Source organism: Pezoporus occidentalis, unplaced genomic scaffold (assembly GCF_034315485.1).
Source record: "Pezoporus occidentalis ecotype Australia unplaced genomic scaffold, CSIRO_AGI_Poc_V1 ctg57, whole genome shotgun sequence".
In the NCBI taxonomy this organism is placed as follows: domain Eukaryota; kingdom Metazoa; phylum Chordata; class Aves; order Psittaciformes; family Psittacidae; genus Pezoporus; species Pezoporus occidentalis.
The window spans coordinates 5,597,624-5,612,727 of record NW_026915910.1 but is presented as its reverse complement, the minus strand read 5'-3'; the positions used below and the strand labels follow the sequence as shown (position 1 = coordinate 5,612,727).

The 15,104-nt window shown below is 45.0% G+C and overlaps 1 protein-coding gene across 2 annotated transcripts in view; it reads left to right on the top strand.

Annotated features, from left to right (window-relative positions):
- The window catches only part of BLK (BLK proto-oncogene, Src family tyrosine kinase), a 44,819-nt gene that overhangs the window by 15,879 nt on the left and 13,836 nt on the right, over positions 1-15,104 (top strand). For both annotated transcript variants that reach the window (XM_062638556.1, XM_062638557.1), the window contains exons 2-6: positions 2,477-2,576; positions 4,668-4,716; positions 10,479-10,572; positions 11,502-11,600; positions 12,814-12,917. In XM_062638556.1, coding sequence (XP_062494540.1) covers positions 2,478-2,576; positions 4,668-4,716; positions 10,479-10,572; positions 11,502-11,600; positions 12,814-12,917 — 445 coding nt within the window. In that variant the 5' untranslated portion in view covers position 2,477. The remainder of the gene's footprint in view (positions 1-2,476; positions 2,577-4,667; positions 4,717-10,478; positions 10,573-11,501; positions 11,601-12,813; positions 12,918-15,104) is intronic.

Here is a 15,104-nt window from a genome sequence, read left to right as displayed (position 1 = left end):
GCTGAGGTTGACCTTCCTCCATGTCCTTTCCCATTCTGCCCCACCAGGGCTGTAACTGGGAGCAACACAAACCCCCAAAACATGCATCTATCATCACGTAGATGGTCCATCTGTCCTCTCATAAGATCATCCTCACGACATGACTGATGGTCAAAACATATTGTTGACTTGTGCTATACGTCAGATCTTCTAACTCTGCCGAAAAGACAGCAATTGCCAAATCTGTATCTCCCTTGCCTTGACTTAAAATGATACCTTTCAGTTCCCTGGATGGAAAGGGAACTCCAAATATTCTCACTATCCTGGCAAATAACACTATTCAGAATCAGAAATCCTGGTGAAAGGGTATCTTCTACCAATTTGCAAGTGAAAGAGCGGGAAAAGCTCACTTACTTAATGAATCGCGTGCCATCTCATGACAACCGGGTGTTCTAAGTAAAGCAAACCCTGGTTGCAACCTGTAAGGGACGCTGCCAAATTAAAATTAACTTGCTGCAGGAAATGCTGTGGCTGATTCAGTGGGGGTAACTTCCCCTCCGACTTTAGTGCTGAGAGTGGTGCTGAGACCTGGGTATACATGGTTGGGCCATCTGTAAACTCAGGTTAAAGAAAAGCTCAGAGAAGTTTGGATGCTGAAAACCTTTCTACTGGGGGGGGGGGGGGTGGGAATGTGTACTGGGTTATCCTGGAATATTTCATAGAATCATAGAATAGTGAGGGTTGGAAAGGACCTTAAGATCATCTATTTCCAACCCCCCTGCCATGGGCAGGGACACCTCACACTAAACCGTGCCACCCAAGGCTCTGTCCAACCTGGCCTTGAACAGTGACAGGGATGGAGCATTCACAACTTCCCTGGGCAGAAATATTTCACCAATTCCCCCCAGTTTGCTCACTTTGCCAGTGAAAATGAAAATAAGACAGAAGGGAGAAGATAATTTCAAAAAAATACACTTCAAAAAATATATATAGAAACCTCATTTCGGAGTCCCAGTTTTTGAAATATTAGATAATGTGCTAGAAAGGAAAAAAGTTGCTTTTACAGGAATATTTTTTCCCACAAGTCTGGTTTGCTGGAAGCTTTTTTGAACACATCTATTGGAGTTTGACTATCACAACACAGTGCCAGGCTGGCATTTGGGGGAACTGACTAACCATATTGATCCCTGGACCTCCAGTCCTGGATTCTCCATGTTCATTGCAGACTTTCAGGTAATTTGGCAAGAATAAGAGCCAACGAGTTTTTGTTCAGCTACAAGTACTCAGGCTTCAGACATGTAGCCCACACCTTTCAATGCCTTTGGTTCAAAGAAGGGTCTGGTGCAGACTTTAGCGCTGGTGGTGTAGATACCTCATATACTCATGGCAGCAGCACTTAAGTACTGCTGGCTTCAACTGTTCCCTACTTTTTCAGGTGGCAGAACAGGCTGAGTTTTCCATGGTTTGGCTATCTATCTTGACTATCCAGACCCAGTATTATGTCAGAATTATTGACCAGAACTGAAATTACATTTCTGGGCTGCAATTTAAATGATCCCTCAAGCATGAGTGTGGAAACCTTAGTGTGGACCAGAGGATTGTCCATGGAAAGGGTTTGATTCATTTGTGCCTAGTGATCCTTGAAGTGTCCAGCAGGCCTGAGACACTCACATGGGGTTGGGAAACATAATCCACGATGTATGGGAGACCTACATCTTGTGAGAACCTAGGGCACATCAAAAGGTACTAGAGCGTTGTATGTGGATGACTGAGTCAAGCCCTAGGCCCACACTTTACAGGCAGGATGGATACAAGTTACACCACATTTGACTCCCTAAGCTTCTTGCAGTCCTCCAACGTATTGCATAAAGTCCCATGCCTTCGTAGACAAGCTGAGTCTGCGTCTGTGCTGCTTAAGCATGAGGAACGGCAGGATGGTACTATGTAGATAGCTACCACGTCTGTGTGCTGCTCTTGCTGTATGGGAACGACATGATGCATGGACAGCACTGAGCAGCACGAGTATGACTTGTTCCAGGGTCTGTGTGACCCTCCTGAAGAACTGGTACACATGAACTGCACAGGGATATGCCCCAGGTTCTCCAGCACCACCCCTTCGACCCTCCAGCAGTGCCCGCATGTGGCGTCACTCAGTTCTGGAGCAAGTCTGCTCAATGACAGATGGAGATCTCTGCATTGGAGAGGGGACATACTCAAAGCAGTCGTTTGTTCCAGTTTCTTTCTGGTGACCTATAGTGTCTGTCTGAGCCTCACCTGCAAAGTGTGAAACACCAGAGTTGCGCAGTAATACAAACGCAAGTTCCAAGGTGGTAGGAGGACCGTTGACAGGATGATTTTAGACTCTTCACTGCCTGATTTCCCTGACTTCTCATCTCCAACTTGTTCTTCATGAATAAGAATATGGTTTTGCCCCTTATTGCCTGCCTCTTTCCCAGGAGCAGTCTCATTGAAAAGCAATTTCTGGTCTTCCTTCCAGGATGGGGTTGCTCGGGAGCAAAAATCAGTTGATGTCCAATGAAAAACATGCCTCTGGAAGCAACCCCAAAAGCAAGAGTAAATCTTCTGCGCCACCCAAGGTAAGCCTGCAGTTTTGTGTCCTTTTTGATCCTCCACAGGTTCACTTAGTGTCTGGAGTGATGCAGGCAGTATTTGTGCGTGCCAGCAGGAACTTGAGTACTTCTATGTCCTAAAATTTGGTCACCAACTGGGAATGTCATCCAAAGGGCAGAAAACAGATCTTTATGCCTGGCTTCCTCCTAAGAGCTTCTTGATATGGGATGAACTATCCAGACGAGCCTTTCTCACTCTGGGTTTTTACTCTGTCAAAAAGGATGCCATTTTCTGTTTGGGGATATGCTGTTGCCATGAGTTGTCTGCGTGGGCTAGGGATGGTGGTGGTCTGAAAGAGTATGTCATGTTAAACCTGGCACTACTCTTTGTGTGGGTTGGACTGGAGTGCAGGGCAGGAGACAGCAAGTGAAGGTGCAGTGTGTTCTGCATCCCTTGGTCACAAGTCCATCAAGTTGAGCCCCATATCTTTTAAACAGTGCCCTCAGCACTCTGCAGCCCAGGTTGATGTTGCTGACTTGCAAACAGCACAAAGATGGGTCAGATTCAAGCTAAGGTTCAAAGCTGCAAACCGCAATGGAAACTTTACCATCGGGGGGACAACAGGTTCTCTAACGAGGTTCTACAGCTAATCTGTGTTGGGGTGGGCTGAGAATGAGAAATGCTGAGGATCTGCTGCTCCCTTTGAACACATGTGGCCTCTGCTTGCATGGGCACAGATCAGGAAGGCACTGGGTCAGGATTTAGGAGATTTCGAATTACAAACTCTTTGTTTAAACTTTGGAAATCGTTTTATCTATGTCTGTTGCTGTACAGAAGACATCAAGTTGTTCTTAATTGCCCTTGTCAGCACTGCATCCAGCAGCCAGCATAAAAGGTGCAGGTGTCATGTGAAAACGTTCTTGGGTCTTGAGCTCTGAGAGGGGGAGGAATTGTCTATAATTTCTTTTGATGGCAGGTGGAGATGTTTTTCACTCCTTTAGCTTAGTTCCCAAGTTCTGCCTTGGTTATGAAGTCCAGTTTTCGTGACAGCAGATGTCAGATTGAACAAGAAGATGTTCTTTTCCTTCATTTCCTTCTCTCCAGCTCACTGGAGAGAGGAACTGCTCTCAGTGTAAATACAGTACCATCAATCACTTTCTGATACTCATTTTTTTTTGCCACAGGAACTAAGCTCTCACATGTCAGGGGAAGTCCATATTTCTTTCAGTTAAATTAGAAAGGGCAGTGGGTGAGCAGCTCTCCCACTGCACCCTGATGTTAAGTATGAGCCCAGCAGTGGTGTGGACAGGAAATACTTGATACTTCTAATTCAGCATCTGTAGTTCACTCCTTTTGCACATGTACAAAAATACTGTTAGTGGTCAAATGCCCACTCTAGTCACTAGGTCCTGATCACAGGACTGGTGTTTGAAGTTGAGTAGAGAGGCAAATGGAGCCCACCGAGCCATTTGCACAATAAATCTCTTAGCCCACAAAACAAGGTGGTTGTATCCCACCTGTTGATTAAGAGTGGTCTATGGTCAACTGGCCACTCTCAGGGTCTGGGCCAAGCCAGACTAAGGATCATGTCAGCATTTTAAGGGTGTGCCCAGATGAGTTGCAGTAACTTGCTGCTGTTTAATTTGCCAATATAGTCACTGCCTCTATTTTTTTAACATATCCCTGAGCAAAGGATATTCCACAATCACTGGGACAATTATGGCAAAGAATATCCCCGGTTTTCTGCTTCAAATAATATTACAATTGTCATTTCTCAACAAGATCACTCATGTCTCATTGCCCATTGATCTGAAATCTGGCATGAGGAAATAAAAAGAGTTAGATAGACCATGGTCCAAATGAGCAGATAGCAGATTTATTCCTTTATTTGGAGGGAAGCCAAGGATTATTCAAACTGACAGTTAAGATGTTGAAGAATATGTCAAGGTAAAATATGCTAAAGCCATCACGACACATACACAGCCAGGAGCAGGAGCTGTTGATTGACTACAGAGGGCTCTGGTTCAGACTCCTGCTCATCTGTGAAGCTGAGAGCAGGTCTTCCTGCAAACACAGCGAAGTAATAAATGTCTTTTCTCTTTCTATTTCTACCTAAGGGCAGACAAATTATCAGCATCCCCCATCTAAACCAAGCCTCTGTACAAGGTAAGACTCTTAGCTCTGTTACTGTTTTCTTTGCCTTCCCGTGGGGTTTGCAAGGTGGTGGTCCCCCAGCAGCAAGTCTTGAGAACAAGCCGTCATGTCTCAGGTGTGTGGTTTCTGTATCTTTAGCATTGCCAGGCGGGGAGTTTATCAGTGTGCCTTGGAAGATTTAGTTTACATCACTGACTGTTTGTAGCTGCCAGTTTCCCCTGCTCATAAAAGAAATTAAGAGGGAAAAGCACTCCTTCACCAGTTGAGCAAAGTGAGATCTGAGACATCGACTGCATGAGATTTCTCTGTCTGCTGCCCTGTCTGCAGTGTGACAACTTCTGGATGCTGTATCCAGCCAGCTGAAAATTTCAGAGGAAACAGCAGGCATCAGAAAACCCAGAGAGACTACAAAGAGAACAAGAAGAAATGAAAGAGTATAAAATAAGGATGCGCAGAGCCCCTGCTTGGAGACTGCTGGCTTCTTCTACCTCTGCAATTATCTGCAGGTCGCAGATGGTGGTTGGTAGATGATTGCCTTTTAGCAGGGAAACCACTGCTACCTCTGCCCAGCCTCTGACAACAACTTCTATACGTTTCTGTTTAAAGACATTTTGCAGATTAAGGACAGAGAGAGAAAATTAGAAGCAGGCAAAAAATAGAGGAAGCTTGGAAGAAAGGAGTTAGCAACACATGGCCGTTCCTTATGAGGCAAAAGTGTAGTTTAGGGGAGACAGGGTATGAGTAAAGGATGATGAGGGAGTTTCTACTGTGGGGCAGACAGAGGAACTCCTGCAAAGTCAGAATGCTTTTCAGAACTGACATTTGTTATGGGACCAGATTTCTGGGAGGTGTAGCTCCTCAACCATGTGAATGAAGTATGTTTCCATGGGAGTTCCATCTTTTTTGAGAAACCATGCTTTCTTTTTCAAAGTTGTTTTCATCATTCCTAAGCAGTTGTGCTCTCCTGCCTCCACAACTGAGCGGGCACTGACAGTTTTTAACAGGGTTTTTATCAACCTCCTCCCTCTGGTGGGAAGTACAACAGAAGGCGACTTTTATTTCTGCTTCATGCCAGAAGGCAGAAGTGGAAAGATGCTATAAAACGCATAAAGCACCATGTTAGCCATTTTCAGCTCTCAAAAATATTTTGGTTTGTAAGGTTCAGTTCCAGTTTTGGAGGAATATTCACACTGACAGGCTCAGGCACTTCTTATTTTTCTCTGCCAGTGCCTGAGCTTACAGAAATGATGCTTGCTATATCTGATTCTGTCCTCTGTGGCAAAATGGGCTGATAGGAACCATGCAAGATATTTGAGATATCTGACATATTCTCAAGAAAGAAGGAAATCCAATTGAGTTGATAGAGAAAGCACAAAATCCAGACAATTCAATCATACAAAAAAGTTGAAAAGCTGAATTAAATTTTGTGGGGGCAGTTCAAATTCAATCAGGCAAAATTATTGACTATGGAAGTGTGGCATGGAATCTAAAATCACAACTTTCTTTTTCCCTTGTTTCTTTTTGTTGTTAGGTGGTGGTGGGTTGCTTTTCTTTTTTCTCTGAATTCTTGGCATTTTGATATTTATTTTTTTTTGCTTATCTCAGTGTCATGCAACTTGTTTCACAGTTTCAAATTTTCACACCACCGTCTCAGAAATCATGTATTTCTTTTATATTAGCCTAACAAAAGCCTAATTCTTCCTGATGCTATTTATCTTAATAGAAATAACACAAAGGCAGACAAGGAGTGCCAACCTCTGGACTCAACTGCAGTGTTGGCAGCATTACCAATCCACTTTCCACTTGGGGTGGGTTCTTCCATCCTGTGAGTCTCTCATTCATTTTAGCATGGTTCCCTAAGCACTTGTGATGTGTTTACAGTCAGTTCTATATCTGTATAGAGTCAAAACTTCTGTTTAATTCTGCACCTCTAAGGCCCCCAGTATGGCAAAGTCCTGTCCCAGGATGGTGGTCCCCAAACCCAACAGCTCCAGTGCTACAGCTGCTGCTGTTCCCTTGCATTGGGTAGATAAGACATAGCAGATAGGTAGAATAACCCCTGCCCTTGCCTTGCAGCTGCTCACAGCTGCATTTCAGTACTACTGACACAGAGAGTTGGTTGGTTTTGGTGCTTGTCCTCAGGCATTATAATAAGCTGCGACAGCACAAAGAATTGGTCTCTTTGCAAGGTCATTTCTTCTCATTGAGAAACTGCACTTCTACCTCTTCCCTTGATTTCGGCTAACCATAATATGAATAGGACTGATTTTCGGGGGGTGGGAGCTTAGCATGCTCTTGAAATTGAAGTCTTTTGAGGCATCTCAAGATTATCATCGAAGCTCTTAGTCTTTTATATTGCTGTTCTCTGGATATGGATTTGAGTTTGAAAGGAATGTTGTCAGAAATGTGGTTTTGAGCTTAATTGGGAAAAGGAGGGATTGTTTCACTGAAAAGGCTGACTATCAATGAGAAATTAAAAGTTCATAAAAAACGGTCACTTCCAATCAAAAGCAAGAGAGGGAAGAAAATGAGAGGGAATTGCCCAAAATATTCAAATTTTCTAATAAAAATGTTATGAGTTTAGGTCTGATACAATCAGCTGTTGGCATAATCTACCCCAGGGAAGTGGTGGACTCCCCAGCATTGGACACTGTTAAGATTCGGCTGGACAGGGTGCTGGGACATCTAGTCTAGGTCATGCATTGCCCAGAAAGGTTGGACCAGATGATCCTTGAAGTTCCCTCCAACTTGGGATTCTGGGATTCAATGATTTTATATAAAAACCAGAAATTATCTGCAAAAACATTCACTGTGTCAAAACACATGGCAGAAAAACTTTTGCAGTGCAAGTCTGGATGTCCCAGGAGACATCTCCCATGCTGTCACCCCTGGGCTTGTGGACCAGCTGGGAGATGCAATATTTGTTGTCATTTACCCCGTGACCATCATAGCATGGCTCAAAACCACCTAATGGCCCTTTGGGGGACCCCAGCACAGTCTCAGCCTGCTCCGTAGCCGTGAGACATTTCAAAGACCTTCCATTCACGACGGGGCAGAAGACTGGTTGACTCATTTCTATTAAGCCATCAAACTGGCACTCAGCCTATGCAAACCGGGCTAGTATCTAACTTTCTTGACAGCAGCTCTGAGCCAAGAGGTATTTGGCTCACAATCAAAGTCTCCAGGCTGCTAGCATTATCTGCAAAGCAGTCACTCCTTGCAGCCCCGACGGCTTCTCTACTGTAGAGTCACTCATGACCTAACTTGATTAAATAGGCCAAGAAAGTATTATCAATGCTGTTTCTTAGTGAGGTGACAAACTCAGAGACAGGAAGAGTTACTTTCATCATGAGATGGCAAGTCTTGCTGGCTTGAGCAGAGAGAGCTTTTTTTCTGGCTCACTTAAGTGTGCACTGTTTCTCAGCGTGTATTTTGAGCAGGGGATAAGAGGTGATCACAGTATGTTTTCAACATATAAAACCTTTTCGTCCTTACTGTATTTGCTCTTTCTCCTCCTCTTTGTTTTGTTTATATGTACTTTTGTCAGTTGCTTCAAGATCAAAACTACATTTTTCATTTCATCTCTTGGGATACGCAGCCATTCTGTGCTTGAAGATATTTACACATTTGCTTCTATTTTCCAAAACAGAAGTGTGACCACTGCATTAGTTTATTTTCAAGAGGAGCAGGACGGTGCATGTGGATGAGCATGTTTGTTGTGAACACTTTGCAGAAGGCACATGTCCAAAACCCTTCCACATCAGAGAAGCTGTGTGATAAGAACATTCTCAAGGAGGCAATGAGAGTTTGAGTCCATTGCTAATGTGAAACTCTCTGAGATCCCTTAAGGGGAGGCCCCCAGCTGTGCAACCTATTTTAAGACTTCAAAGCATGATCATCCTTTTCCCCATGCACAGGGGAGAGTGAGGCTCTGCTGAAACCTCTCAAGGATCTCCAAGTTCCTCCTGAAGGGAACCGCTCAGGGCTTTGGTTTACAAAGCTACATTTCCTCTCACACTGACCCTTTCTCCTCCCTCCTCTCCAATAAATCGCCAGCAGAGCAGCAGCCAGGCCTTGCACACACAAAACCCAAAGCTGCCCCAGAGACATGTTATCTGTGATGACAAAAGGCCAGTCTGGCACTCTTGCTGGTGGCATTATTTGAAAAGGTCACACAGAGACTGTGGCTTGACAGTCAGTTTTGAAAAATGCTAATAATTCATTGCTCTCGCTGCATTAATCAGGCTCTGTATGAGCTAAAGACTTTCTGCAGCAAATGGCCTCCTTTTCTTTTTACTGTTCTATTTTTTCTTTTCCTTCTGTTTTTTTCTCTTTTTGTTTTTTCTCTTTTCTCTTTTTTCTTTTTCTTTTCACTTTTCTTTCTGCTTTTTCGCTTTCTCTTTTTTGTTTTCCTTTTTTACTTTTATTTTTATTTCTACTTTTTATTTCTTTTTTCTTCCTTTTTCTATTTTCTTTTTTCTATTTCTTTTTCTTTTCATTTTTCCTTCTTCTTTTTTCTTTTTCCTTTTTTCTTTTTCCTTTTTCTTTTTCTTTTTTTTTCTTTTCCTTTTCATTTTCTTTTTTTTAATTTTTCTTTTAATCTTCCTTTTCTCCTTTTTCTCCTCATCTTCCTCCTCCTTCTTTTTTACCATTGTTTTTGGCTTGATTTTTGTGCTCATATGCGCGTGCCAATCCTCTTTATAAAGTCTGATCTGTCCCAAAATAGCTGCTTATTTCTGCTTCAGTAGCTGTGAGCATGCAGAGCACATGTGAACAGTTGCACAACGTCTCCAAGAGCAGCACTGGCACAACCCCAGCATGCAAATGTAGCAATGCAGCTCCAGCCCACAGATATCTTCCCTGGGGTGGGTTTGCATGTACCAGGCAGCAGCTTTGCCACACACAGCAAGGCTCACGTGCACCAGAGAGACAAAGTCCATTTTGCTATGCCAAAATTCAGGATCACCCAATATGGCTGGAATAAAAGTAACGTGGTAGGGCAGGGGATGGAGATGCACACTTGCTCACAGCCTTGGTCCAGGTGGGTTACAAGTGAAATGGGAGACACAGAGCACTGGTTTTGTGGTCTGGAGCGTCTGTGCATTGGGGCCAGGGAGAGAGAAGGGGATCCTGGAGCATCTGCCACCCCTGTGGGAATTTCAGCTGAGCAGAACAGCTACGTGCCATAGAGGTGCTGGGTCAAAAGCAGCAGCGTGACTTAAATGTGGTGGCACACCTGCAAGGGATGTAAAGGGACGGCAGGATACAGGCAGAGTCTAGAGCAGCTGGAAGGTGAGTTAAATCCTAGCAATGGGCTCAAATAACAGAGGCTGAGATGACTTTATACCTTTTTCGATCAAGAAAGCCTCATCTTTTTGAGTCAAATCCCAGAGCCACTCTGGGAAATTTTACTACAGCAGTATTTACTTACAGCCATGTAAAACTCAAGCCAAACACTGACAGGTTATATATGACCCTTCTTATTCCACAAAAACCTTTTTTTCTTGTTGACACACTGGGTTCTGTGGATAGAGGCATCTGGAGAGCTTTAAAAAAACATGCACAGGAAACACTTTGGTGAATCAGTGTTAGTCCCTGAGCAGAGGCTGTGGCTGGCCGGAAAGGTGGGGTGGTGGAAAGCTTGGCTTTTGGGGGGACAGGGCAGGGGACAGCCCCTTGTCTGTGTGTGGGTGAAATGCCCACCTGGGTGTGTATCGCCCATCTGGCAGGGAATTCAACAGTGCTAGGTTCGATGATGCTCCTGGTTCTTTTAGATAACCTGATTGTGATCGCACTGTATGATTTTCCTGCCTCAAGTGATCGTGACCTGCAGCTGGTCAAGGGGGAGAAACTCCAAGTCCTCTCCAAGTAAGTGATCTACTGCCAGAGGGAGGCTCATACATGGGCATGGCGAGGCTAGGGAAGGGGGTACCTTGGGGTCAGACATCAGTTTGAGCTCACCAAAACTGAACGTGAGCCCTATTTTTGCTCCAGAGTGTGACTATGGGTACTCTTCTCTCTGCAAGGTGGGGAAGGTGACACTTCCATGGGTTACAGATACTATGGGGTTGGGCGGTGTCCTTACCTGGGACTTTGGGACCTTCTTCACTGCTGTGTCCATGAGTGCAGAAGTAGCACAAATTACAGCAATAACCTAGCTCCTATTTTCGTATTTTGTGCTGATGGTGCTTTTGCAAAGGATGTGGGTTGGGTGTAGTCAGAGGAAAGGACAGAATCGAGCCAGAGAGACATGTGGTTTCATTTCGGCTTCTTCTCAAGTGGGAAGGGGGACAGACAGTCCATCTGGCCGGACCATAACAGGGCAGAGGTGGGCTTGGGTCTCCCAGTCAACAGACCCTGCTCCATCCTTTACTGCTTTGTGAGGTGGCCTCCAGAGGAGACAGCTCTCAAACAGATGCTGTATGCAGTGCGGTATCCAGCAGAAAAAGGAAGAAGCAAAAAAAGAATCCCTCTATGCAAGACACAAAATAACCCCATGATGACCCAGATTTCTCTCCTCTTACATGGCGCACGTAGCAGAGGTTTGAATCTGTGGTCACTCGTTGTTCACTCTGCATTTATGGAAAGAGTCTGTCACCTCCAGAAGTCCCTGAGAGACCAACAGTCTTCAGCCTGGTGTTGGTCATAGGAAATCGAGAGAGACCTGTACCGTGGATTAAGGAGCCTTAGTCTATTTGTAGTGCTCGAAACCCCATAAACCATGCTGTCACCACAGCCTTAGCTTGTCGTGAAACCTCTTCTGGGCACTCAAGCTTTTTCTCCTGCTTGCTTTGCAGTGAAGGGGACTGGTGGCTGGCAAAATCCCTCAGCAGCGGCAGGAAAGGCTACATCCCCAGTAACTTTGTCGCACAAGTGGACAGCTTAGAAGAGGAAAAGTAAGTGCAAAAGCTTATGAATGGTTAACACTGATGCAGTGCCCTGTCTCAGCAAGAAAAGGGAACAGCTTTACTTGACATTGGGAAGATGTCACTGCTGGGCTGGATGGCAAGATGCTGCTCAGAAGTTCAGGAGAAGCTTTAAGCACCGTATGGGTGCAGGGCAGGAGGGAAGTGAAGTCGCTACGGGAGAAGTGAGCAAAGACTCGTGTCCCATTAATTGCACCCACCATGGAAAACAAGGGTTTGGAGGAAGAACATAAAGGTTATATTTGCACTGGTAAATTAGCAGTTCCAGGAAACATCCTCTGGTCCCACTGGGCCAGTCTACCCATACACAGTGTTAAACTTCCTCAGCCTCTAAAAGGACATCTGCATGTAAATTAGAAATCCCTTGTGAGAAGGTGCACTGATCCAGGTCTTGGACATGCCAGGGACCACTCCAACTGTTTAACAGGGCAGACACCTAAGTGCCAGTGCCCAGACCCATAGCCTGGTGCTGTTTGTTTCACTAGCCCAGACACAGCCTGCCTGTTTGGCTTCCTTCAAGGAGGATGGTAAGAAAGACTGGAGCCAGAAGGGTTTATTATGCCTATAATACAAGCAGCAGAAGAAATTGTTTCCATGACTTATTCTCCTCTGTGGCATTCAGCTATAAATGACCAGTCCCACTTACAAGCTCCTCTTGGAGGGACCCAACCACCATTGAATTCAGCAAATATTTAGCAGCACACAGAAATGTGGTTGGGACATAAATGCTCTTGGTACCCAAAGGGTATATTTAAATGGCTGTGGGCAGCCTGTGTTCAGCCTGCAGCACATATATCTGCTTTATACACAGCCTGCCAGGGCACAGCTCAAGGTTCACCCACTTACCAGGTGAGCTCTGGGTCCTTGTGTGCCTCAGAGCTGTTCTCTGGATGAGCTTGCACTGCTCTCACGTATGGGGTACTGCGTGTACAATCTACTCTCTGCTCTGGCTGAATTGCTAGGCTATGAAACAAGCCCAGAGTCACCCAAATCTGACGTTAATCTACTGAAAGCAGTCTATTGCTGCCACTTTCCAGCAGATAAAAAACTATTTGCTGATAAAAATAACCCTCAGTTTCAGAGTGTAATGGTAAAAAAAAAGAAAAATGAAGTAACTGGAAAGAATTTTATAAAGATCTTTTCCTTTTCAAGCAATGATTTTGCCTTTGCTTCTGTTTCCCAGGTGGTATTTTAAAGCTCTGAGCAGAAAAGATGCTGAACGGCTGCTGTTGTCTTCTGGTAACAAAGTTGGCTCTTTCCTTGTCCGAGAGAGTGAAACCAGTAAAGGTGAGATCTGCAGAGCAAGGATAACTCCTCATTATTGCCATGGCTGGGAAGATCCTTCAGACCCTAGCTGTGAGTTCAGCTGTGTCAGTGGTGCTTAGATCTGGCTCAGCAGAACATTGCTTGCAAGGCTCAGGAGGGCTGTAGAACTGTGCTGACGGTTTGGAGGGCAAAGATTTGCTCATAGTGCTACTTGTGTGTGTAGTTCAGGCTGTGGGAAGGGTGGCTCTTGCCACCACAGGTTGTGGCAAAGATGCAGGAGCACAGACAAGCAGGAAAGACTGAAGAAATGGTATTTTTTTGGCAGATAGATATTCTTTAATGCACTCTGGAAGAAGCTTTTTTCCTGTTTGCAGCAGAAGCTTGCAGGATTTTGGGAAAGCTCTTTTGGTAGAACATTTTCCCAGTAGAAACAAATTTTTCCTGATAGTCTGTAGCAGGGAGAATTGATGCAAACCAGAACTTTTGGAAGCAGACTGGCTGAAGCAGAAAAGGTGGAATTCATCCATTTTCTTTCCATACAAAGACATGACTCAATGAGGATGGAGAGGACAGAGCACTGTGGTCACTTCTCTTGGGCAGTGGACACAGTCATTAACCATACTAATTAACTGTGTAATTGTGGTTTCTTTGTTCTGTGCTGTTAATCTGAGGACAGTCTGGAAGCTAGTTTAGGTTGTCCCTCCAGTGCATGGAGCACTGCCAAGTCCACCACTAAGCCATGTCCCTAAATGTCACATCTACATGTCTTTTAAATCACCCTATGGATGGTGACTCAACCATCACACTTAGAAACAAGTCTCTTCGGTGTTTCCTGACTGAATGTTCCCTAAAAATTCTGAAAGCTGCAAATCCTCATGGAAAGCATCCTTCCTACTTGGCATCAGTGTTAGGTTAGACCTAGGTCAGGTTAGAGCCAGTCTTCAGTCACTGGTCTCTGCTGTCCAGAAGCAGACTTAGCTGGAGGCATGTGATACTCTGCATTAGCAGATGTGGCCTGTTCCACTCCATGAAAATCCAGTGTTAGTCCTAAATAGTGAGAGGTCATCTCTGCTCTGAAATACGAGTCTCACCTGTGTCTTGCCTGATATCTAGTATTCTGTCTTAAAATATGGCTGTTATTCCTTCAAACACCTCATCGTTTGAATCATCCTATGCAATCAGCTATTACCTGAATACCCTATGCTTTAGACTACCTGAATGGCCATGGTGACACCATTTGATCTGCCTTAACCACAGCTTCCTCCTTTCTAAAGAGAAGGGGAAAAAGAGAAACCCCTCTTTTCCAAATGTGCCATGAAGTCAAGATCACTAATGTAAAGCATCTGTGACCTACCATGAGATGTCCAGAGCAAAGCCACGCCTGGCCTTCGAGCTCCACAGGTTCTTCCTGTTTTCCTCCTCCACAATCTGTATTTTCTTTCACTTTGCACCAGCAACACTTGACCTTCAGGGCTGAGCGCTGACTTGAGCTAAGGGCAGTATCCCCTGTAGCTGTATGCATTGCATGGTGGTTGTCTCATATTGGTTTGTCTCAGCCACAGTGGGACGCATTCTGCACCCTGCCTAAGAGCAGCACCTATTCATAACCCATCCCAAGCAATGTCTCATTTTGCTAATGATGAAAGGCACACAAATTCTGCAACCTGGGGCCTTTGCTTTCAGCCATCCTTTCCAGAGGCCATTAAAGGCTCATTCAGCATCTGGGAAGACCGGTCCTTGTCAAGAGAGTGCGGGAAGCAGTGTAACCATGGGCAGAGAGATAGCCTTGCTGAAGCTACTGGAAATACACAAATCTTCCCCTCAGTAATACTCGTTCTGAAACCTGCAGGAGCACAGTCACACTGCTGTGCCGAGCCACAAAGCCCTGGCAAGCAGCAAGACTGCTGTGTCCATGCTCCCAGCAGGAGAGGTCTCAGAGCTCAGCTGCTGCATTCAGCTGAGCTCCTGTGTTTCCCATAGGGAAGGATTCAAGACCCTGATGAGCAGGAGATGCCCCACATGCTGGGACTTGGCCTGAGACGCAGGCATCAAAATGCAGATACCTCATGTATCACGCAGTTGCCTGAACTCCCACCATAGCCAGTGGGGCTTTATTTGGTTGCCAAAACCTGAACATCTTAGGGTCATCTCCAGGTTCTCCACCAGAGATGTGGTTTTGCACCATATCTGCCAAGCCCATGCAGATGT